The sequence below is a fragment of the Simochromis diagramma genome, unplaced genomic scaffold, assembly GCF_900408965.1.
Source record: "Simochromis diagramma unplaced genomic scaffold, fSimDia1.1 OVJJ01000216.1, whole genome shotgun sequence".
NCBI classification, from domain to species: Eukaryota; Metazoa; Chordata; class Actinopteri; order Cichliformes; family Cichlidae; genus Simochromis; species Simochromis diagramma.
This window is the reverse complement of record NW_024386883.1, coordinates 5313585-5338659: the sequence shown is the minus strand read 5'-3', so window position 1 is coordinate 5338659 and position 25075 is coordinate 5313585. Positions and strand designations below refer to the sequence as shown.

Sequence of the window (25075 nt, the reverse complement as noted above, 5' to 3'; positions counted from 1 at the left end):
CTTGTCTTTGTTCTGCTCGTGCGCAAACATTTACCAGGCAGTAGATGAAGAGGAACTTCAGGATGTCGAGCAACATTCGCCCCAGAGAAATCTGCAGTGGCCCCAGGTGAGAGTTGGCCGTGAACAGTGAAATGAGGCGCAGGGAACTGAAAATGTTTGCAATGGCAAACACTGCTTCAGCAACTAGTGTCGGGTGCCACATTTCCCACTGGTTTCTGGGTTTACTTCCGCTGTACTGGATGAGCAAAAAAAGAAAAGATAACTTGAGCATACAGAAAGGTCACAGCCTGTTTAGTCTATTGTCAACACTAGTGGTTACCTTAGTATAGGCTACAATCTTCAGGGAAATAGTGGCCAAGTACAGAGAGTTCATGACAAAGTCCATCAGGTTCCACCAGTCATGAACATAGTCTTGAAAACCACCATCCCACATTTGCTTGATCTCTGCCCAGATGAATCCTAGAAATTAGATTATAGAAAAACAGCATGTGTCCAATATTAGCATTTTATATGATTGCATATTATTTTAAAACATTGAGGACTGTAAAGATAAAAATACTCCTTATGTTCTCTTCAATCTGCAGCTACTGTAGCACCCCTGACTCAGGGTGGCTATTTTATTGACATGCCCTTTGAGGAGATGTGAGCTACTGTACATTAGCAAACAAACATGTCTACCAAATTTCATTATCACAGTTTACAATGTTCCCATGTTGACATTTACAGGCTGGCTCGAACACATGATGAAAGAGAGCTAAGGCTGTGGTAAATGCCATTCAATTTTGTATTTGATTATAAACCAAAGTACTGAACAGCTTAAAAAATCAAAAAAGCATTTTCACAATTCTACTTGACGGACACCCTCAGTCTTATGATATTTCAATGGATGCAACTGTCATTATTTTATCTGGATAAATAGAGGATGGAAGTCCCACTGAGATTAAAAATCTCCCTTTCAATGGACACATGGTATTTAACTCAAAACTAAAGAAAAGTAAGTTAACCTCATGGCAGTGCAGGAAAAGAAAAAAAACCAATCAGGAATAATAATACATTATGCCTGAACTACAAACAGTTGATCAAAAAGCTACTTTCAGCTACTTCCTTATTCAGAAGCGGTCGCCACAGTGGGCATCTCTGCATGTTTGACTTGGCAGATTTTTTTTATGCTGGACACCCTTTCCGATACAACCCCCATTGGATTTGTTGGCTGTTGTTAAAGAGATTAATTTGGACCAAAGGTGATGGAAGGACTAAAGTCAATGCCTAAAGTCATGTTGGTAGTATGGCTAAAAAGTAAATAGTAAAAATTGTGGAGGGCAGAAAAGCATGTCAACAAGAAGCACTTAGTCACTGAGCTCAAAATCTGCTGGGATGCCCGAGGCAGGATGAAAAGATAACTCTTTTTATAGGCTTAATGTTCATTCAGCACTTTGATCCAGTTCTACTTTGTGTAGTATTTGGAGTTGATCAGCAACTAAAGAAAAATCACTTGTTCCCATTAACAATTGTAAAGTTTGGAAGTTTGGAAAATTTGGATTTGACTTTTCCATAGAAACATCAGCTGAGGTGTATGGTTGTCATAGCAAGAGTAATTTAAACCCAATATTTAAAGATTTAGTGACATTAACTGACCACAAATAAGCTCTCTACTTTTTTACCTTCAGCAATTCACCAGTACATTCACCATCAGTACACTATCAAACAGTATAACCATCCTAATGCAGAGTACAAAACCACTGTACTCACCCAGCACCCAGGGCAGGATCATCCACTCCACAGCGGTCGGTGGAGGGCCCTGCCTGTCCTGCCTGTTCTGCTCCGTGATAACAATGTGCTGGGAGGCGAGGAGCAGCAGGAACAGAAAGGTCAGGTAGGACGCCGTGTGGCAGATGAACTTGATGAAGGGCTTGCGGATGAAGAGGCCATAGCGACTCTTGGGAGCGATGAGGTAGCAGAGAGCAAACACAGGGTAGAGGAGACCTATGAAGACACAGGTGACAAACTTTCCCGCCCAGTGACGCCGCCTCCAGCCAGGGAACTCATCATACCAGCGTGATGCCAAAAGCTGCTGACAGTTGGGCTGAGCTACAAACTTAAAGGGGGGATATAAGAAGGGAAGGGGAGAGGTTTAAATGTTTCATCTATGCTGTTTGATTTTTTTGTTTTTAAATGGCTCAAAATAACTTTTATTACATTAGCTGTGTATAGCAGGCATATAGGCCTGCTTGGAAAACTCATCCTCAGCCTAAGACTATTTAAAGGTTTTACACCGACCATCATGCCCTTGTGTCAGTATCCTGGAATTAGTACCTGCAGCAAGCTTCAGTTAACGGAATACAAAAGATTGAGTAGGATGTGTTGGTGGTGTAGAAAATTGAAGGGTTATCATGTACACACATGAGTATTTTAGACTGAAAAACATATTGGCTGTCTTACAGAAACAAAAGTGGCTTTAAGCAGGCAGGTGGGCCAGCGCAAATATTTCTACAAGTTTAAAAAAGAATGACTGCATAGGATTTTTCTGAGATTTTCTTAAAGCCCTGGTCTGAATATGATTGGAACTTAATTTAAAGATAAATACCTAACATGACTGTGAATGCATGTGAGTGAGCAGAAATAAAATGTTCAGTAACGCTAAAATAGCGATGCATCAGAAAAGCAGATTAGCTTCAGTGCTTCTCGCCTGAGTGTAGGTATATGGAGGCATACCCGGTTAAAGCAAAACAAATTCTGCTACAAATGAGGGTTACATCATGAGCATGCATGCATATGCAAGCAAATTATGCAGGAGCACACAATGCTGTGAAAAATCCTGATGAGCCTCCATATCAGTATATCAAGTGTTGACCAGCACCGGCGGGTGCCAATTCACCAACTCTGCAGCCTCGTTTCCATGGGAACCACAGATCCTTATCTGTGTTGGGGTCTGAAGCAGAATGGCTCATATTTCCATACTTCAACTACAGTTTTACCTGAAAATGTGAGAGGAAATGCAGAGCAGAAGGATAGGAAGGGCTGAATTTTATGGATGAGAGGAGAAGAAGAAGAAGTGGTATACTCGTTTTTTTTTCCTTCTTTTTTTTAACCAAATTTGAGAGCGGGATAAAGAGAAAGGGGAGACTGAATGAATGTGTGTGTGAGTGTGAGAGACAACGACACTGTATTTGAAGAATAAAGAGAAGAAAAAGTCCCAACTTTTTCTTTTCAGATGATTTCTTTGAGCACGGGCCTTACTGCAGTGGACCCATGGGTGCAGACTGAAGTAAAAAAGAAATAGTAATAATGATAAAAATAGAAAGTCTTAAATTCTACCACAGCTATAAATATAATTTACCACTATTTAAAAACCACTTTTGTCACTTATTCATCAAACCTGCGTCATTTCAGGTCTTTAAAGTTCTGAGTGTTCCATTTATAAACAGAGGAATTTATTTTTAACTTGCATCTTTAATTAAACATCAGAACCTTAATCCTGATTAAGAACTGTAAACACTATTTCCTCGGGCTTCTTGACGTGTTGCGATAATCAGCACGATACATTAAACACTGGCAGTGATGGCGAGGCAGGAAATTATGCTAATTAACATGATATATAGGAAATCAATGTGAGTATTTACTCAACACGTGGGCTGAAATTAGAAAGTAATAAATGCCTGAGATTGAATTAAATTGTCTGGTATAAACTAAAAGACTGCGTTCTAAGTAAGATGTTGCTGGCTATTTTATTTAAGAGCCAGGTTAAAAGAACAGGTTTTATTCTCTACAGAAAATCTCTCTGGCTGTACCTTTGATTGCTCTTAAATAAAAAAAAGTTCACCTTTCTATTGAAATATTGTAGAGCCATTTCTCATCTGTCGCAGTCACTTACAAAAGCCAGCCGCAGTAAAGTGACATATTTGCCTTAAGTGGCTTTTTTGCACAGCTCAAACCATCTCAAGTCCAGTTTGAAAAATGTCTCCCAGCAAACTGCCTATCACCAAGCCTAAAATGCCAGGAAAGTGCCTGTAACTGTGTGAGAGCTGTTGGTGCTTTCTAGCTCGGCAAAGACATGTTCCCCTGCAGCTCTACCGACATAAAAGAACTGCTGAAAGTTTTTTTTGTCGCTATCACAGACACACAGTGACAAGCAAACAGCATTCAGATGGGTGTAGGTTGAAAAACAGGTTATATGAAATCCATTGTTTTGCTCCACTACTCTCTCAGAGTTGCAAGGGTAATTACATATCTAAAAATGTAAACGTCTAATATCTGTCATTATAGTTAAAATGTGTGTATTATGGAAGATTTGAGTTTATAGAAGATTTTGGTGCACACTACAGTTACCTATCCATCATCTATGCAATACTGTGCAAAAGTCTTGAGCATTTCTTTATAATTTGCTGCTAAGTGGCTTTGAGTTCATCAGAAATCTTTGGCTCCTTTTTCAGTGCAGTCTTTGTACCTGACCACCTTCAAAGGAATATTTTGTTTGTTAAGCAACTTAACACTGACCTATGAATCATTCAGCAATAAAAAAAAATAGCTCATGATATTAAATAGTATATTGTGTAAACATAAGAGACAATTTAGCAAAGAAACAAATTTAAGTTGTATCTTTCACACTTTGTTACTAACAGTCTGTCAAAAACACATCACAACACAAAGATAAAACAGTTTGTAAAGTATAGTATTTTTCACCAACAAGATGCCAAAGAGATATTGTGTGCAGCGCGTCCTTAAAAAACTTCAAGAACCTGGGAAAATTAAAGACAAAAAAAGAAGTGGGAGGTCTAAAAATCTATTTACAGTAGACACACAGTATCTGAAAATCATGTCCTTAAGAAACAAGAAAAAAAAAATTCAAGTAAAGACCTGACAGAAAACCCAAGAGATCCATCTGGCCCCTCTGTTGATCCTACTACTGCAAACTTGTTAAACCTACATATGTGAGATACAATTATTGCTTCCCTTTATTTCTGAGTTTTACAAAGGCTGAACTTTTGGTCACAGCAAACTGACTTGTTAAATCAGATTCTTGCTCCTGGATCAGCTGAGCACAAATGGGTTTCTCCCTACACAACACTTACTGCTCTTGGTGCAATTTAATTTCTACTTAATGGGGACATTAAGATGGCTTGAAAATCTGAATTGCAGTTTTTATGAGATATCACAAGGGGGCAACGTCAAACTACTGCATGTAAAATTGATGGGTTCCCCTCTCTGCCTCAGACAATTTTAAATATTAAAGAGACAGTCTGTTTATGTTTGTACTGTGATTTTTCAGTCTACTCACCTCACCTACATTTATACCAAGAATATCTGTATAAAATGTAAGTAATCAACATTTGAACGCTCCAGGGAGAGAAGATAATCTGCTCTTTAATGTTTATGTGTTACTGATCACATCTATCTGATTTGACCTCCTGCTGCATCAAAGCGCTGCCCGCTCTGTGAGTTCAGCTCTTTAGACAGAAAACCTATGGAGATTTCTCTTCAAACTGTTATAAATGGCCTTTTTAAACCCTGGGAGCACATCAGCGCACAGAGCCAAAAACACACACAGATGCGAGGATAAATGCACAAATGTAAACAAGCCTATTTGCACTTTACACAAATGAGAAACGTCCTTCATTTTGTTCAGCCGAGGGTCAAAAACAGACTTTTAATGACTCACATTCATAAACAGAAAGCACTATTTAAAAAAAAAAAGTCTTCCATGCAGACTGAGTGTCGTGATTATTGTGAGAGTTTTAAAAGGTTTTCAGATCAGAAACCAGTGTTTCAAAGCACTGAGCAGAGATCGCACCGCAGACAATGAACACTCTAACTGCTCTCTGCATGAACAAACAAGCTTTTCCAGCCCCAGTAAGTGTCCATTTAACCCTCAACACTTCACTGGGGGCAAAACTTTACGGATCATCTCTCGCAAACAAAAGGCATTTCCTATTAAGAACTCTGCTTATCTCTGTGTGTGTGTGTGTGTGCGCGCATAAATGTGCACTATACAGATGTGATTTTCTGATGTGAGGCAGCAGATGAAAATGTTTTTCAATAGCCGATTCATGTCATGTTTCTGTTTTCCAAACGAATGAGAAGTTTATTGAAGAAAAATCTCCCCAAATGAGGTTACAGTTTATTGAATATTGTCTTGCGCCTTAAATTCATGTAAAATCATGTCTTTGCGAGATGACTCTGCCTCTTCTACACAACAAAAAGCACTACCTACATAACTGCTGCATATACTCCTCAATCAAACAAGAAATCAGGCATAAAACAGAGTCCAAAATGAGTTAAAAATAAAACAAAACACCTTACTGCTCAGTTTTTTCACATGATAGTTTTTCTATCATAGCAAAATGAAAAGAAATCTGTCAGCTCTGCTCTTTGGGCTAAAGTTGTAAGAAAAGCTGATAGCTCATTCCCCAGACTGTCCTGTAATTATAAAACACAAAATGTCTTTTTTCTGTGAATCCATTGTAAATAAAGAAATTTCTCTAGTAGATAGGAACATTTAATCATTTATCTGTTACTAAATTACTTTGATGTAGCATAAATGACTGTGGGGGTGGTCTTTATTAGCTGGAAAACCTGTAAAATATATGAAAAGGTAGTTAAAAGTCCAGAATTAATGCGACGCTTCACATTTTCCAAGGCCACCCAGTCGGCCAAATTGGAGTCTTTGGTGGATCAATTGTGGCCCCCGGGGCTTATGTTTGACACCCCTGTTCCAAGAGAACAAAAAAGTAAGAGTGAAAGTAGTAAATTTACTGAAATAGAAACTTTTCAGGCAGTTTTACAACAATAAGACTGCAAAAGGACAGCAACAAACTTCTTAATCAAATTACCACATGCTATAATAATTTCTCACAGACTGAGCATTTCCAGCAGAATGACTTCATCTTGAAAGGATTCTTAACAACTCCAGGTGGCGGGGACATTTATCATTTGAAAAGGGCGACTGGGTGGATTGTTACTCTCATCCTTGACACTCTGCTCTCCATCAAAATGCTGGAGCGACTGAAAGCTGCTATAGATAGCCGATCCAAGAGAAGGGCACGTTGGGACTCGATAATTAAAACACTGCTGGGATGAGGAGACGCTAGGAGGCACAGTTGCGGCAAAAGCAGCGCGAGGCTTGTTTGTTTACAGTGTGTGCAGAGAAAGATTTACTGGCAACAGCAGAGGGGTTCGGTAAGATGACAGGGAACTGTCCATCATCATGTTCACCTGTGCACTCGCAAGGCCCCAAACTGTCCTTCTGTGACTCAACATGCTCATCCGCCAGCCTGTTTGTTGATGCGCAACAACTGCATGGATGAAGGAGGAAAGAGCAGTGTCATAAAATGAGACTCCCCCAAAAGTGCATCATCTCTGACAGCCACGCAGGGCTCCCAGCTAAAGACAGCTGAATGAATTATTAGTCGCTCCTGGGAGGGATGCGTCTGCTTCTTCATCATTTCCTACCTCACCTTCATATGCAGCGTAACAATTCTGTTGTATAAAATCGATTTAACCCCTTCTTCTTGCTTTTAGCCATCCCATAATTTAGCAAGTCACCGAAAAATCTCCTACATTCACCATCCCGACACTGGAAAGCGTGCTCGGCTTTTGCATTAGCCTTTGGGTGTTACGGTGGCTTTTAACACTAACGGGAACATTCATAACGACATGGACCTAACCGAAGGGGAATGCCACATTAATTAGAGACGAATGCTGAAGATTGAGCAGATGCAAAAATCCACAGATACACTTTACAAGAATTAAATCAACTTATTTGCATGTTTATTGTTTATGGTTCTACCCACCGGGGTAGGTTTTACATCCCAGTGGAAATAAAAGGATGAAATCAGCAGACCAGAAAACTGAATATTGTTTTGGAGTTACCACGTTTGGACCATTTCCACCACAATTATTTACATCCATTTGAATTGCAATGCAGTGCCTACAAAGCTGCTAAATAAAAGATCCCAGTTTACTCCCTAGGAAATTCAAATCTGGACTGTGAATGTAATCAGTGTTTATATGGCATGTTTACAGCTCCTTCAAAAGCAGTTGCTCTGTATTAAACTTTCCAGATCGTACAGGGAAGGTGTGTCTAATTGGATACATGTAATTAACAGTTCATTGTCTTTTCCTTTACTTAAAACCGACCCTAACTCAAACCTAAACAATGAACATGAATGTTGAGCTAAATTTCTGACATGCTTTTTTAAGGGTATTAGCAAACATATTCAGTCTACAGCTACAATACAAAAATGGATTTATTTATTAGATAGTTGCCTTGCAACTGTAATACTCTGGTTATTTAATCCGGGCATCTTCATTCCCATTTGTTATCTGTGTGAGCTGCCAAAGGGAAAACAGTTAAAAACCTTATAAGACCTTTGCACCTCATGTCATTAAACCCGAAGCTAATCTAACGTAATTACAGCACTTCTCATCAGCTCACAGTGACACAGACGAGACCACGTTGGCTTGGTTCAGCAAAACTCTCACATTTGGCAGGTTGACATTTTATTACAAAAATCTAAAAAACAAAAACAGCTATACAGTAGATCATGAAGAAAACACTGTTAAGCAATGTGACAGAAAGAAAAATAATACTAGTGGAAAACCCGCATGATTTCCTATTTTACACAGTTTGGAAGGCTACAGCTGTAATATTACAGTCTTATCTGACTCTCATTGGCCTTAAGGTAAAGGAGGGCACACTTGACTGAGATGCAGTGTTTGTGTGTGTGTGTGTGTGTGTGTGTGTCTGCAAAAGATCATTTTGTTGATATCTAACAGGATGGCATTCTCTGCTTCCTTCCCCTTCCTGCAACCCCGGCAATGAAAAAACAAACAAGCAACCCATCTCATTGCCCATCTGGAATTTTACACATTACCATATGTCTGTGTATTAATGGTATAAATTAAACGTATGAAGGCCTGCCATATATCAAAATATGACACTCATGTCATACACCCACTTCTGTATTAGTATTTATTCAGAGGCTGAATATTACTATACTTTCCCCTGCTCCCTTATTTCCAACGGGTTGCCACAGCAGACGGCTTTTTACAAAAGATGCTCTTCCTGATGCAACCATCCGAATTATCTGGGCTGGGACCGGCACAGCAAGTTCGCCAGCTTGTGTCTCCTCCTGGTCTCAAACTGAGGCTCTTTCATGTTTAAGGTGAATGTGTTACCCACTACAGCATGGAGCCACATTACACATGCAATACAATGCAACCATTGCTGGATAATAATTTTACTTTGCACATACCTCTTTTTGGTGGTATTTGATAGCTAGCTTGAGTCTTGCCAGATCATTAGCGCCCTCCTCTTCCAATAAGCTGATATCATCTTTATAGTTGAGGATCATCTCCAGCTCTCTGGAGCTCCTTGTTTGGTCCAGGAGGTCTTTTGCAAACTGCTTACACTGCTGGGACAGCTCTTCATACTCAGATTTAAACTCATTCTCCACCTGGAAGCAATAGGTGGAGTGGATTTAAAACAAACACTGTAGTGCTGAAGAGCAGGAGTACGTAAAATGTGAGTAAATATGTCAGGAAAAGCCTTGGGGATGTCAAACTCATTTTACATCATGGGACACATACAGCTGATTTTGATCGTAAGTGGGCCAAACCAGCGAACCTCCCCTTTCTGTCAGTGTGAACTCATCTAACTTTGTGTTTAATCCCATTAATAAAAGGAAAAAGGAGGGCAAGTTTAGCAGTACGTCTCAGTTTATCTACATAAAACTAATAGAGCTGTAGTAAATGAAAGAAATCTGTCCGCACAAATAAATACGTTTTTTTAAATTACAGAAAAAGTTTCTTGTAGTTGACTGCCTGGACATACTTCACATTCACTGAAAATGTCCTTTTTTGCTCCTGTGGACCCTTTGTAAAAAAAAATATAAATTTCTATATTAAATAGAGAAAAAAACAGGAACTTTCATGTGTTTAATGGTTATTGTTTATCTATTACTTAATAGTAATAGATAACTTTCTGCATCAGGAAATCTCTTACGTCTTGCTTATACACCTTTTATGGATCACCTCTATTAGCCATGTTCTCTTGGAGGAAAACAGTTGACCTATCTAACTAAAATGTCTGTAAATCGTAGAGCACATACATAGATAACAGCATTTTATTATATTTTAGCTGGAGATATCAATAACCTTTTTTCAAATCCTTATTAAATATTAGATTCAACATAAGGGATTTATTTGAATTCTTATCTAATAAATTGAAAGGTCATTTTTTTGTTACACAGTCATATTATATAAAGTTTAAAAGGTTACTTGTACAGCTGCTGTTATTGTGTATATATTTATTTATTTATTTATTTATATTTCTTCATACATTCTTATATAGTTCTATACTGTGTATTGTGTATTTTGTTGTACAGTTATTTTATTTTCAACTTTAATTTATATATTTTATCTTATTCTTTCCCAGTTAAATTTACCCTTCATTCTAATTTGTGTTGTACAGTTATTTCATTTTTAACCTTAATTTATATTTTATTCCTTCCTAGTTAAATTTACCCTTTTTAATTTTTCATATTTATTTCCTATCTTATTCATAGCCTTTTCCTTTTTTTTTCTTTTTCTTTTTTTCCTTTAGGTCACGAGCAGCTGTCCAAGCATTTCACTGCATATCGTACTGTGTATGACTGTGTACGTGACAAATAAAATTTGAATTTGAATTTGAATTAATATACATACTGTTGGTATTTCAGCTCCTCAGAATCAAATCTTACCAACTGATGCTCAAGCTCCACTATTAGCTGCCTCTCTTTCCCTCACCTTGCTGAGCTCCTGCAGCTCCCAGCTGAGCCTGAATGCGGTTAGGAAGGGGTCTTCACTGGAGAGCGCAATTAGTGAGGGACTCGACAGTGCTTTGTAGATGTTGAGTCGTGAGCGCGAGTGCCGCAGGCTGTCCACATCCGAACTAGACACACACTCCACACAGTTGCAGCGCACCTGCAACATCAAACAAAACATGGACGCATGGACACATTTTAATGAGGCTTCTCTGTGTTTAGCAATGGCTCATCTTCCAGTCTTGCAAATCAGCCGCTGTTCTGTCAAGGTATGATACTCAGACCTTCAAGGGACAACCTAACCTGTAGATGTATGTGCACATTTAAATTTTATAAAAATACACCACCACATTGGATTTTAAATTAAACAAAGTGCATACTTTCAGCTATAATTCAAGGGGTTTACCAATAGGATCACAGTAATAGTTCAGAAATTACAGCCATCTTTTTACACAGTGCCCCATTTTCAGATGCTTTGTCTTTAGTACTGAAAGGCATGCTCTGTTGGGTAAATATCATGCAAATGACTTTGAAGAATCTCCCATTTATTTCTCTTGAGAAATGCTTGTTTTGCGTTTGTAGCACTCTTCGGGTCATTACCCATTTGCACTGTAAAGCATCATCCCATCAGTTTTGCAGCATTTGGCTGAATCTGAGCAGAGAGCAAAGCCCTGTACACTTCATCACAATTCATCCTGTTACTTCTATCAGCAGTCATACCATCAATAAACACTAGTAAACTGGCTCCACTGGCAGCCATACATGGTCATGTCATAAAAATGACTGCACCATGTTTGACAGATGATGTTCCTGCTTCGGTTCAGGACCTGCTTCTCTCCTTCTTTATTCTCCTGTCTTCCCATCATTCTGGCACAAGTGAATCGTAACTTTATCTCCCTTCAGAACTGTGCAGGCTTTCTTAAATTCTTTAGGAGAGGCTGTCTAACCTGGACTTGTTGTGTTTTTTAACATAGACAGTGGTTTGCACCTTGTCTTAAAAACTCTCTATTTATCTCTGTCTTGATTGTTGACAGTGATTCTTCTGCCTCCTTAAGAGTATTTCTGACTTGGTTTGATGTTTTGAATTTGTTTTTCTTAACCATAATTCTCACTAATGCTGTCTTTTGGTGTTGTTAAGCTGGTCAGTGAACTCTTTCTTTTTAAGAATGTAACAGAGTGTCTATTTGGCCACACCAGCTAAAGTTTTACGATGTCTCTAATAGGTTTATTTTGTGTTTTCGGGTTAATGATAGCCTCTTTCGCTCACATCAAGATCTCTGTGGAAATCATAGTGAGAATTCAAATTAAAACCTAATAAATTTAAGTTAATCTTGTAATCGAATCCATATATTTTATCTACTTACGTTTTCATGGAATAACCAGGAAACAGGCATCACCTGGTTATAAAACTGTTTATTACCCCAATGACTTCTGAGCCTCTGGAAATGGCTTTAATTAACTTTTATGAAACCCTGCACTTCAAGCACATATTAGATGTTTGTTTTAGAATCCACTGTGGTGGTATACAGAAGAAAAAATCCATAATTTGTGTCTTTGAACCCACACTTTTATATGTGTAACTATGGTATCTTGCATAGAGATATTAGATATGGTTCACTCACCTCATGCGGCTGTGGCATAGACACACCTTTCTGCACCAGAAGCTTGATAATTTCATAGTTGTTGGTGTGTGCAGCAAGAATGATAGGAGTGATGTCAGGGGTGAAGTCAGAGAACTGCTTGTCCAGTAGGATCGGTGGAACCTTTGCAGGGAGATGAGAGAATGACAGCACATGTGAACAAAGCTGTCAAAGAAATACAATAGACGCTGACCTGCACAGTACCTGGGGCTTTTAGCTCCTGGAGGTAAAGATAGTTGAAATCCAAACAAGAAATTGTCCTCTTGGAAAAAGAAAAAATGCCTTCCATATCAAGGCTTTAGTAAGGGGCACCAGTAACAGCAAAGCGAGATGCATCAGCGTTTAACACATTTCAGAGGGAATTATGCTCAGAGAGAAACTCATTCTACCTATCCCTCTTATCACCCACTCCAGCTAAGTCCTTTTTCAATTCCCATATCATTCAAGAGGGGGAATACAGGTGCGGGCAGCAGAGGAGTAAGCTGTGCCTTTTTAATTATTTTAATTGAAGGCCTGTTATCTGATTCTGTGGTGAGGGAGAATGGGAGAAGAGAGAGAAGACAGCTCAAGAATGATTAGAGGGTAAACATGGAATAGGTAAGGACCTGCTTAGCAACTCAAGGCAGAATAATGGCAGATGGGACTATGACTTTCTGGTTTTACTGAAAGAGCTTTGCCAAGAATGCTAAAGAGACAAGCTTGAGAAGGCTTGGTCTAAACTTTAACAACACCAGGAAAATAGCAATGTAGTTGATATTTTACACCTTTTGAGTCTACAGACTGAGTTTTGTTTAGGCTGTCTTGCTGGTTCAATAAAACAAAAACAAAAAAAACTGCATATATACAGAATTGCATAGGTAATTTAAATGCAGCTCATCCATGCCAACTCACAAGTGAGAAATTTGCCACACTGCCGAGCTAAGCTAATTAGCTTAAGATAAGGAGTTTATGCGTAGAAATGGTCTGTGGTGTATGGTAAATGTTAAATGTGACACTTACTATATATTGTGCCTTTCTGCCTCACTGATTCAGTCACACACATTCATACAGTGCTTGCCTTAGTCCATGCCTAAGCTCTTCTAGACAACATTCAGACACACACGGATACTCTGACGGATACATCAGGGGAAACTTGTCATTCATTACCTTGTCCAAGGATCACCTACCTGAGCCACAGCCACCCAGTGACAAAAATGGTAGACCAGCATTATAAAATTTCATATAATTATGAGATTATAAAACCCACTTAAGTGGTAGTGACATTTAAAGTTATATCAACTTCTATTTTTTTTTTTTAAAACAGCATGTTACATTATAAACATTTTATATAAGATTAAGGTTTAGGGTTTTTCCTTGCTCAAAATGGGCCCATGGAGGGTATCACACTATTTGTAAGGTACTAAAAAATGATTCTATAATAGAAGAGTCCTGCATTATACAGAATTAATATAATATAAACCAGCAGTTATAGTGTCTTGGCTTTGCAGGGCAGTCGCAGCTACCTGAATTTAATTTATGTAAATTAAAATTACCTCAGAGTTATTACCTGCTCACTGTTTCTGCCAATCTAAACCCTTACAATCATAGTTAATTATATACTCAGTGTTTTTCCATTAAAACAGCAAAGGGCACTGTATGATAGTCTAACAAAACTCCTCACTTAAATCATGCCCTATAGATATATCTGCATTTTTCCCATTAGTTCTGATGTATTTTGATCTGTATGTGCTAACACTGACATACACTCAGGTGCCACTTTATTGGAAGCACCTTGCTTGTACTTGCTTGTATCTTTGTGGCACACACCCAACAAGGTGCTGGAAACATTTCTCAGAGATCTTGGTCCATATTGGCAGCTGCTGCAGATTTGTCAGCTGCACCTGCACAAAGTCCCGTTCTGCCATATCCCAAAGGTGCTCTGTTGGATTGTAATCTGGTGACAGCGGAGAACAGCGAGTACTTCGAGCATAGGGAGCTCACTGTCACATCCAGGAAACCACTTTGAGATGATTTGCGTTTTACGACCAAGTGTGTTAACATTGATGTCGTAACGCAATGGATATGGTCAGCAACAAAACTCAGGTAAGCTGTTGTGTTTAAACAATGCTCAGGTGGCCCAAAGTGTGACGAGAAAATATACCCCTCCCACACATTTATACCACCACCACTAACTAAGCCAGGTTGGATCCATGCTTTGATGTCTTTTGCACCAAATTCTGCCTCTATCTGGGTTTAACATTCTATCAAATGTTAAAAAAGACATTTTCACCCATAGAAAAACCACTCACTGGATATTTTCTTTTTTCAGGCCGTTCTCTTTAAACCCTAGAGATGGCAGTGTGGGAAAATCCCAGTAGATTATCACTTGAAATACCAGCCAGTGTGGCACAAACAACAATGCCATATCCAAAGTCACTTAGATCATTTTTTTTCCCATTCTGATGCTCTATTTGGACTTCAGCAGCCTGCATTGACAATGTCTATATGCCTAAATGCACGGGGCTGCTGCCATGTAGTTGGCTGATTACATATTCATGTTTAAAAACAGCTGAACACCTATATTTTAAAAAGATTTCTTTCTATCAAAAATACGTACACAAAAAAGAAAGTAAAAAAAGACCTAGACTCTTTGGTATTTGCAAAGCTAAATAAAGCTATTAAATCCTAAAAGACCAACTATAGGCATGACAGTATAAGTCACAGTTAAGACATGATCTGAGATGTTTTAAAAATATTTCACTTGCAAGCAGCCAAGCAGAAGCAGAAATAGTAAGCCTTTGTCACCACTGCTCACTGAGGAACAAAGCATGAAGAATTGTTCTCCAGGGGTTTTGGTTCATTTTCTCCAAAATGTTTCATCATTCATATAGCATCCAAAAATCATTATATCACACAGGGACACTAATTACTTGGGTAGCTTACTCTCAGAGCAGTCACAGTGCAGCAGCAAGTCTAAAGCGTGGCACAGAGCCATGTCTAAGAGTTGCCACATTTCGCAGAGGTGGGTGATCTAATAAGCTACAGTATATACATTCTGTTCTCCATGTGGGAAGAGGTGGAACATCAAATAATCTACATCAAACAGCATTGGCCTGTGCCCAAGCAAACTGATATATGTGAAACTATGGTAATTGCGGAGAAAGGAAAATAAAAAGCCCACTCTTCTGAGTAACACATATTTGTTACTCATAGGGAATCCACCATAAGCATATTGATTAAAAATACAACAATGGCATCTGCAGCAGCAGCAGAGTGTGCGGTTACTTTTGTTTTTACCATGCTCTATTTTGAGCCTCCCTGCTGGTTTTCTACTGTCACCCGACATCATCACAAATGTTTAGATAGAACTGGTGTAAAAATGGGACACCGGGCGGTTTTTGAATTACACTGCGGAAAATAAGCTCAAGTCTCAGATTCAAGCGAGCATGAATGCATTTACTCCGCATCGTGCTCTGTGTTATGTAGGAAGGAGAAGGATTTCCTTCCATAAGTGCCCTTATATCGAAAGGCTGACGGAAAAAGACAAAGATGTAAAAAAATAAAATAAAATAAAAACAAAACTCAAAACCACCCGAAGGTCATGCAACTGAGAAGCTGTGTGAAATCCATTGTTTGCCATTGACAGATGCATATCTGCTCTCAGAGGATAATACATGGAGCTATTTAAAAAGCTGATATCCATGCGGTCCTCAGCGGAAAACAAATAAGCCAAAACACTTGTGAGATTATTACAAACATGTCATTCAGACGGCTTAAAATAGAGAGACAAATATACACAATTCCAGCCAAGCGCAAAATGAATCTTGGTATTAATAAATCTCAGAAGACACTGGCAACAGATAGGATGTGCTTTTTCCAAAGAGTTTTTTAATATAATCAATGAGCTTCTATTGGAGTGATATGGTGGCACTAGAGTGATCTGTTTTCACAGCCTACTCAGTGGATGGGAAAAAGCACTATCTTACAAAGGCATTAAGATAAAGTGTTCCACCTGATTAATGTCTCAGCTGAGCGGTTCAGACTGGAAATTTCATCCATTTGACAAACAATCCCAATCTCTCTCTTTGAGCTCACACTGCCTTTCCCTGCTTATTATTTTCCCCTTTCCTTCCATTTTTCAACTTTTGTTCAACTTAATTTTAACTTGAGCTTACTTCATTTATTAAAACTCTTATTGCAACAGGTTGAGAACAGGAGGAACATCTCTCCATCATTACTGCTCACAGGGAGAGGAAAAGAAGGATGTATGTGTGCATGTGAAAGCACATAGAGCAGTAAGTCAACGGAAACTAAAGCTCTACACATTTTGTTCCTGTTCATTACTATAAGTGGAGTATTAATGAATAGCGGTCCACAAACTAATGTGAAACCTTCCTAGAGTAAATAAGAGCAAACCTAAATTAAACAGTGTATTTTCTCTGAGTGAACATGCTCATTAAACCTCTCTCTCTGTAAGACTTGTCCCTTTTCCAAAACACAGAAGGCTTATGAAGCAGCTTTTTGGAGTGTCAGCTTTTGTTGTTGCCAGCAATACTGGGTCAGTTAATCTGGATGGTCTAAAAAGCTCCAGGCAACTGCATTCAGTTTATAAGCTATACAGTGAGTAGCAGTACTTTACTGGGACTGGCAATCACACTTTATCATTCAGTCACGAAAGTCCCTGAGCTGCTGGATGTTGTTTTTAGATTTAAAACTAAAGTATCCAGAAATCCTTTACTGCCATTGGGTAGAAATTCAATAACAACCTTATATGTATCTATACATTGTGTAATTCAAGCGGTTGGAGAGGAAGCTACTTCTGCACATACTCTTTGCTCCACCACTACTATTTAGAAACTCTTGAGTGTGGTGGGAGACTCTAGCCAATCACAGGGTTTTCAGAGAGAGCGCTTTCCGTACTATGTGGGCGACCATGGCTCAGTGGGTTGGGAATCGCATCTGTAACCGGAAGGTCACCGGTTCGATCCCTGGGCTCTCTGTCCTGGTCGTTGTGTCCCTGGGCAAGACACTTTACCCTACTTGCCTACTGGTGTTGGCCAGAGGGGCCGATGGCGCGATATGGCAGCCTCGCTTCTGTCAGTCTGCCCCAGGGCAGCTGTGGCTACAACCGTAGCTTGCCTCCACCAGTGTGTGAATGTGAGAGTGAATGAATAGTGGTATTGTAAAGTGCTTTGGGTGCCTTGAAAAGCGCTATATAAATCCAATCCATTATTATGTATTCAAATCCATACAGACTTTCTTCCCAATAGTGCAGGAAAAGTTAACAACCCTGTATTTAAAATAACTGCACACAATGTGGAACAAGGAAGATGGACTTAAATTATCATTCATAATGATCATCCATCTACCGTATTTTTTGGACTATAAAGCACACTTAAAATCCTTTGATTTTCTCAAAAATTGACAGTGCGCCTTACGTATAAATTCTGGTTGCGCTTACTGAGCTCGAACTAATTTTATGTGGTACACGGCACTCAAAAATCTTCCAAAAATGTTTTGGTATGATTTTGGTAAGCTACAAAGCCACACCGATGGATTGACGGAGCATTACGGCTACTGTAGTCAGGAGCCTTGCGGAGTAATCTGGGTCCAAACTCCGCTTCCAGTCCCAAAGTCAAACGAACACTGCGGCATCATTGAGAGTTAAAAACTGTCTAAATTCTTTCATCTTTAATAAAATGATCAATGTTGCTGCTTTACCCGGTGTAACAATTAAGGTTAAAATCCAGAACTTAAATTTAACGGAGTTAGATGTAAGCAGGAAGTTAGCTCGCTAGTTTCCACCTAAACATGATATAGCATGTTCTGACTGAGAGATTTCTGGAAAAAAAATTAAAACGTACAGCTCTGCTATCACTTCCAATGAAGACAGAAAACTAAACAGCAGTGACTTTTGTAGGGTTACTAAAGTTGGACTAGCTGGTATATAATGATGTGCTATGTGATCGCTAGCAACACAGCTATGTTAGCGTAACATAAACACAGTGAAGCTGGAGGATGATCGCTAACTTTTTACCACTCGATAAGTTAGTGTGAGGGTTCCTGATGGTTAGGGACAAATGCAATCGCATGGCAGGATGCTGTAAATGGACCAAACTTCAGTTAGGAGAACAACTGAGATAATCCATCCAAAATATGAGGTTAGTCATTATTATACTGCAACAACATGGGAATAGAGCAGGTGCGAGAGAATTCAACATTAATGAATCAATGGTATGGAAGTGGAGGAAGCTAGAAGAATGAGTTGAGTAAAGTTTGACTTATCTGACTGTTTTGCTTCACTTAATGCACCTTATAATCCAGTGCGCCTTATGATCCGAAAAATACAGTACCATACTGAAAACAGGTCAACTTAGTCAGTTTGCATGCGGTGTCAATTAGAATACAACGCCGTTTAGGACCATTATTTGTCTTATTGCTCTACCATGCTGTGCTTAGGAATGATTTCTTGCCGGTGGCAAGACTCTGATTTACCTTTGAACATCTCTATTTGACACTGAAAGAAAACTTTTCAAAATTCTGTGTTTGCAGGACGTTTCCCTCTTTTATCTAACCATATTCATAGTGACTGGATAGGTTTTGTTGATGAAGGTTAAATGTTTGAATTGAATGTTGCAAATATTTAAGCCTTCTGCAAACGGCATCCAAACAATCAGGCACAGCTGTGTCTAATTCAATTTAATGTTGATGCAGCTCACAGTATCAAATGTGCTCTTTTAGTGGGAGGGCCTGAGGGTGGAGAGAGTAGAGGGCAAAGGGAGGATGAGAGCTGCACCTGTATATTCCGGCTCTTTTTGCCATTTGCAGCTTTAAGGTGGGAATACTTTGGAAGTAATGCTCTAAACATAAAGAGTAAAGGATTTTTTAAAAATGTTAATCATTCATTAATGCAGGCATTCAGCTTACGATAAATGATAAAGGCAGTGCATTTATTAAATGGTACACTGTACTAGCCAGGAGAATGTTATTATGTTGGCTACAAATGAAACTGGCACAGGTCCTGGCACACAAATGGATTAAACACTGCACTTAAAAACAGCAAAAAAAAAAACAAAAAAACAAAACCCAAAATTAAAAAATGCAATTAACTACTAAAAGGACAGAAACATAAAACAATTCGTTGGAAAAGCAAAGAAAAAAAAGAAAAAAAAGAAAAGCTAATAACTTGGAGAGAAAATAAATGTCAACTATTGTTTCCCTGCTAGCATGTCTCCAACCTGGAAAGCAGAGAACAGTCTCGGCAGAGAGGCGCTTGTGGCTCTTGTAAATTTATGTTAATATGCAACTCTTTCCACTTTCCTCAGTCCCTTCCTCACCTGCATGCCACCACTCGGCTTCTTGTGATTTAGCAGCAGCTCCACAGCTCCCACCACTTCCTTGCGAATTGCATGTAGCAGGGCGTCGCCGACATACACGTTGAAGCTCAGCAAGAGTTCGATGATTTCCAGGTTCTCGTTCTCAATGGCGATCAGCAGAGCTGTGCGGCCGAGAGGGTCGATGCAATTGATGTTGATCTTGAAGTAGATCTCAGCCTCCTGCCAAAATAAAGTGATTGAAAGCCAGAGTTTGTTTCAAGACATACTCTGGGACTCTGGGGTTCAGATTATGGAGGAAGACACACAGGGAATGAACATTTTTGAAAGGAACTGTAAACTCTTCGCACCTTTTGTAACTGAACAAGCTACTAAAAGTTTGTAGTTTTTCCTCTGAATCTGGAGGAGTGGAGTGGGAGTGAGTTTACCAGATCTCTGTAGCTCACTTCTCTTTTGTATCTGCATTTGAAGCTAGCAGCACAAGACTAAGCTCGCCACTACTGCTGGCATAACACAACTCAATATCCAGTTGAACTGTTGGCAGTCACGTTGAATTGTGGGGAATGTAGGAATAAGAGTACCCCATGTTTCTGCTGCATTGATTTTACACTTTATACTTTTCTTTTTTAACTTACTGTTTTGTAAGTAGCTTTCTGTCATTAGCTGCCTACACACGCAATATTTTAAGAAATATCACAACAAAAAGGAAGTTGTAAGAATGCAGATGTCCCTTCTTAATCTCTATATGGACAAGTCAAGCGGGCAAACTATCACAAATTGTTATTGTGGATCGTGATGTCATTTGTCACTATATTGCTAGATGACATGTCCTGATATATTACAATTTTCAGCCTCTCCGTTGCTACGGGACTACAAAGCAGCTGCTCCCTGCCAACACTTTGTCTCTGCTACTGGTTTCTATAAAGAGCCTGCGTATTATTTGAAATGCATAGCAATTATTATGACTTTGCATCCTGCCCATGAATCTTCCAATCTCTTCCACGTCAATCAAATTACATTAACGCTTTAATATTGAGCCATTCCCTCATCCATAATTTTGAGCTTGATGCATCTGCATTAATTCGTCCCTTTATCAGTCAGTTTCTCCATTCCTCCACCCAAACACACACACCTCAAGCGCTTGCTTGACACTCGCATAGTCCCCTTTCTCGACGGCTCCAAGGTAGGCTTTCTCTAAAGGTGACAGCTCCGACTCGGCCCGCACAATTCTCAACGGGATTCGGTCCCGGTATGAGGAGCTGTCAGTCCGCCGGTAGTAGAGCTGTGACATCTCTCTAAGCTTCAGCTGACCAGCACCCTGTTAACACTGCTACAGCTGCTGCTGGGCTGGCGGGGTTCACACTAGAGAGGATAGAGACAAAGCTGTAGAATAAGCTTGTTGTTGGTTTTTGCATAACAAGTAGGAAAAGAAGGAAAAGAGAGGACAGCGGATACACATGCAGAGCAGAAAGGGCTGTAATACTGAGATGAAGCTACAGTAGTAGTTGACCCCTCTCCATTTATTACATGCGCTACATGATCTAATTAAGAACTGCCTGTTTATAAGCGTTTTCCTACAAACTGTGCAAGAATTACGGTTGAATAAAAGGTCATTTTCAATGTAATATAAGTAATGAAGAAATATAATATAAGATGACAAGTAGACAAGTGGAATAAGACAGTCAGGAGTCAGCTGTCATGGGGTGAGAGGTGGAGAACAGCCTAGACAGATGTCGAGCTCAACACATGATAAACCATTTAAATATTATGGTTTTATTTGGAAATAAAGAAAAAATTGCCTTTTATTGTTCTTGTAGCATTTAGTAAGTTTCAAGCGCTCAGAATCCAACGTCAGGCAATGTTTACATGCTGGCAAAAATCAAGGATAAAAATGTTTAAGTTGTGAGGTAGGAAAGAAATCAAAAACACCTCCACTGCATTGTTTTCCTCTGGTGTCCTGTTAGAGAGCTCTAAAATAAAGCAGAAAGATCAAGCGTAGACATGACAGCGGCTGCTCCTGCTGAACATGTTTCACAAACAGCCATCACGATACACAGCACACACTGCAGGAAAGTACTTGCAGCTGCACTGGATGGTACGATTCATTAAATCTCAAGTTTCTAACTGCTTTATGTAATGTGCTTAATCATTACTAGTTGACTGACACGTTGCATCTTCTCAAATAATATGCACTTTGTTTTATTTCCTCTGGCAACAGTCCCTGGTTTCTTCACGATCTAAAACATCTCTAAATATATTGTAACATTGAAATACTGAATGTAGATAAAAAGATGAGATAATATTGTTTAAATCATGTGAAAAGCAGCATTAGTACAATGCTTCTGTCACAAACCCATTTTAAAATTCAAAACTGGAGCGACCATAATAATGACTGAAAACGAGCATCTGTGCGGATGTGTCTACTGTCACCTCTGAACATATTTCCAAGGTATTCTGACAGCCCTCAGAGAATTTAAAACCGAAATGAGCAAAGCAGACAAGAACACAGAAAGTGCCGGAGATGAGGGCGAAATATAAACCAGGTGAGTCAAAAACAACATTAAGTGGAAAACGCTGCACAGTAGTAAACATAACAAAAAACAAGAGGTTCAAGTAGTTAGTGCCTAAAGGCTCCCCTCTCTCTCTTCCCACCGTCTCAGGACAACTCATTACTGCATCTATCTGAAAAATAATGATTGGACCCGCAGCAGCTAATTAGTTTATGAGAACAAGCCGAAATGCAGCGATTTCTTTAATAAATATGAGTAAAAATATTCATGCTGTGCCCATAGTCCCACATCCTAAAATAGCACATTTAAAGGCACAGTTCAAAACTTTTGATGCTATCATTATTGGCTCTTTTACTGATATGAGAACATGGTAGGTTTGGATATAGTTTGTTTCCCCTGTGTTTCCTGTCTTTCTGAGTTAATCTGCTTCAAGTGGTCAAGTCCTTCTTTCATAATCATCAGTGTGATATCAAACTTCTAGCATTAGCCACAGTTAAAAGGAGGATAAGGGTACTTTGTAAAACACTGTAACAAAGATTTAATTTAAATAAACAAGCTGTGTGATTGGTTATGCTTTCAGTTTTAGGTGTGAGAACTTTTTTTTTTCAGTCTGCTGTTAAGAATTCAGATGTTGAACATGATTGATCATCTATAGGAGCAGAGAATGTCTAAGATTGAGGGTAAAAGTATTAAAAGTGGATAATATTAAAGGAAAACAATATTTTCCTTTGATGCTGCCTGGACCTGCATTTTGATGGCAGCATTTCATACCTCGTCTGAGATCCTTAGTTTGATTTTACAGAGACCAGTTTACCTGTATAAGTAATTGCATGCAACTATCAACATAAGGAGTCTGTTTAGCAGAAAACTAAACTCTGCTTTCAGTACAACAAGTGGTTTACAATAAAAACAAGTAGCAAAGGACAAGCCAAACAAAACAATGTATATCTGTGTTTAAAAAAAAAAACAAAATTATAATTTAATTTTGCTCAAAAACAACACAGTAAGTTACGTCATCAGGGTTCTCTGTGACCTAACTATATTGGTTTGCATTTGTTTGCCAAAATACTATAATGTTTTAGACAAGAGTGTGTTTTAGTGTTTATCTGACACACAGATTAGATCAGGCTACATATTGCAGTGTGAGGGTTATGTTATATTTTCTGGTGCTTGCTTGAACCTGCGACAGAAATTGCCTCAAAAGACAGCCGCTATTAAGGGAAGCTGCCAACCAAGCAGAAACACTACAAAAGGTACGGCCTGCTGATAGCTCTGTGTGCAAATACTGAAACGCACACGCAGGCGCCCACGCTCAGTAGCGCACGAGCCAATACACACAACCACGCATGCACACGCGCGCGCACATACAGAGGTAGCCTTTCTGTGCACTGGCTCTCTTCCCCTAATGAGTTTGCCGAATTCAATGCATTACTTGGAAATGGGAAATCTCAGCTGTTTGATTACACGGTGCAGCAGCGCACCAACGCCACGGCAGGGAATCTTTTATTCTGAAAGTTGTAGTTCTCAAGCAGCATCAAATGGATTTCCAACAGACCATGCAGCATATTTAAAGCCCATCCTGCGCTTACAGTACGAGTGAAAACAATCATTAAACTGCCACGGTTTTAATTTTTTATCAGAAATCTTCCGAGGGTAACATGCCTTACTCTTGTCTGCTGAAGAGCCTTATATAGTCAAAGATCAGTAGTAGTACACAGAAGCAAATGACAAACCTTTGGGATGATGGACATTGGAACTTCGCTCAGGGAGCTCAGTGGTCTTCCTGTGGAAAACAGCATGAAAATAATTTGCCTCAACTTCTTGGAATTTGTATCCCCATAAATGTAGAAACAGCAGTGTTAAAATCCCGCTTGTTAGTGTTAGAGATGTCAGCGCGTCTTTTTCCTGTTGGTTTTTTTTTTTTTAGTGTAGTACGCATTCTTCCTTCTCGTTTTTTGGATACTTCTTAGCACTCCTCCTGAGAATCCACATTTGGTCAGGTTTAATCACGATTTCCATTCCGTCTTTTAAGGAGGGGGTGCGGGAAAAAACGCAGACCGGCTCACACCGCATTAAACTCACCGCGCAACAAATCCTGGAGACGAAAATAGGCAACAACAACCAAGTTCCCTCGGTGGATTACACCTGGTTTTTCAACGCCTCCAGTTTCCCCCAGGGTGTACATCCACCAGTGTTCTTATCCACCTGTTGGAGGTGATTGAGCGAAAAGCAGCGCCTCCAGAAATAAACGCAGAGCAGCCAGATGCCTGGCAGGCGGTCTGCGGAATAATGCTGCTGCAGACGGGTTGTGCGCACTTGGAGACGCATCGAACACAGTGGCACTGCAAGAGGAAAGGGAGAAAAAAAAACATCTTAGCAAGCAAGTCAGCCAGGCGTTTAGTCTCACTTCCACTGAATGAAAGTTACACTTGACAAACTACATGATTCCACCTTCACATTCAGCTGCTTATCCAATGAGTTGTGGGAATTTTATTAGCATCAGAAGCCAGGAAAATTCACTAAAAATCACATAAATATCAGTTATATATATTAATATATTAGTTATATTCGGAATTCAACTCAAATTGATGTGGAGAAAAGAGACGTGTAGAATATTCACCGGACTCACTTACTATTTGAATGTTTAAGAATTGGAATGACTAGAAGAACTCTTTGAGATTTATCACCTAATCAGGCTTAAACCAGGTTCACTGTGTTTTACTGATTTGTTTATGTCAGTTATACTATGGATGCCTATAGGAAGAGAATTGACTGAGGCAGCTCACATCCCTTCTGTCTTAATTATCAGTGAC

General features: G+C 39.2%; 1 protein-coding gene across 3 annotated transcripts in view; it reads right to left on the bottom strand.

The window, feature by feature from the left end:
- LOC120734416 (short transient receptor potential channel 4-like) overlaps positions 1-24612 on the bottom strand; it is a 30654-nt gene extending 6042 nt beyond the window's left edge. The window contains exons 1-10 of one of the 3 annotated variants that reach the window (XM_040033243.1): positions 24345-24408; positions 23996-24045; positions 20885-21114; positions 19756-19974; positions 12422-12562; positions 10783-10959; positions 9252-9452; positions 1750-2095; positions 320-459; positions 35-235 (exon numbers count right to left, since the gene is read on the bottom strand). In XM_040033243.1, coding sequence (XP_039889177.1) covers positions 35-235; positions 320-459; positions 1750-2095; positions 9252-9452; positions 10783-10959; positions 12422-12562; positions 19756-19974; positions 20885-21043 — 1584 coding nt within the window. In that variant the 5' untranslated portion in view covers positions 21044-21114; positions 23996-24045; positions 24345-24408. Of the gene's footprint in view, positions 1-34; positions 236-319; positions 460-1749; positions 2096-9251; positions 9453-10782; positions 10960-12421; positions 12563-19755; positions 19975-20884; positions 21115-23995 lie in introns of all 3 variants that reach the window. The other 2 variants (XM_040033244.1, XM_040033242.1) reach the window with 2 other exon arrangements.
- Between the last annotated feature and the right edge of the window lie 463 nt (positions 24613-25075).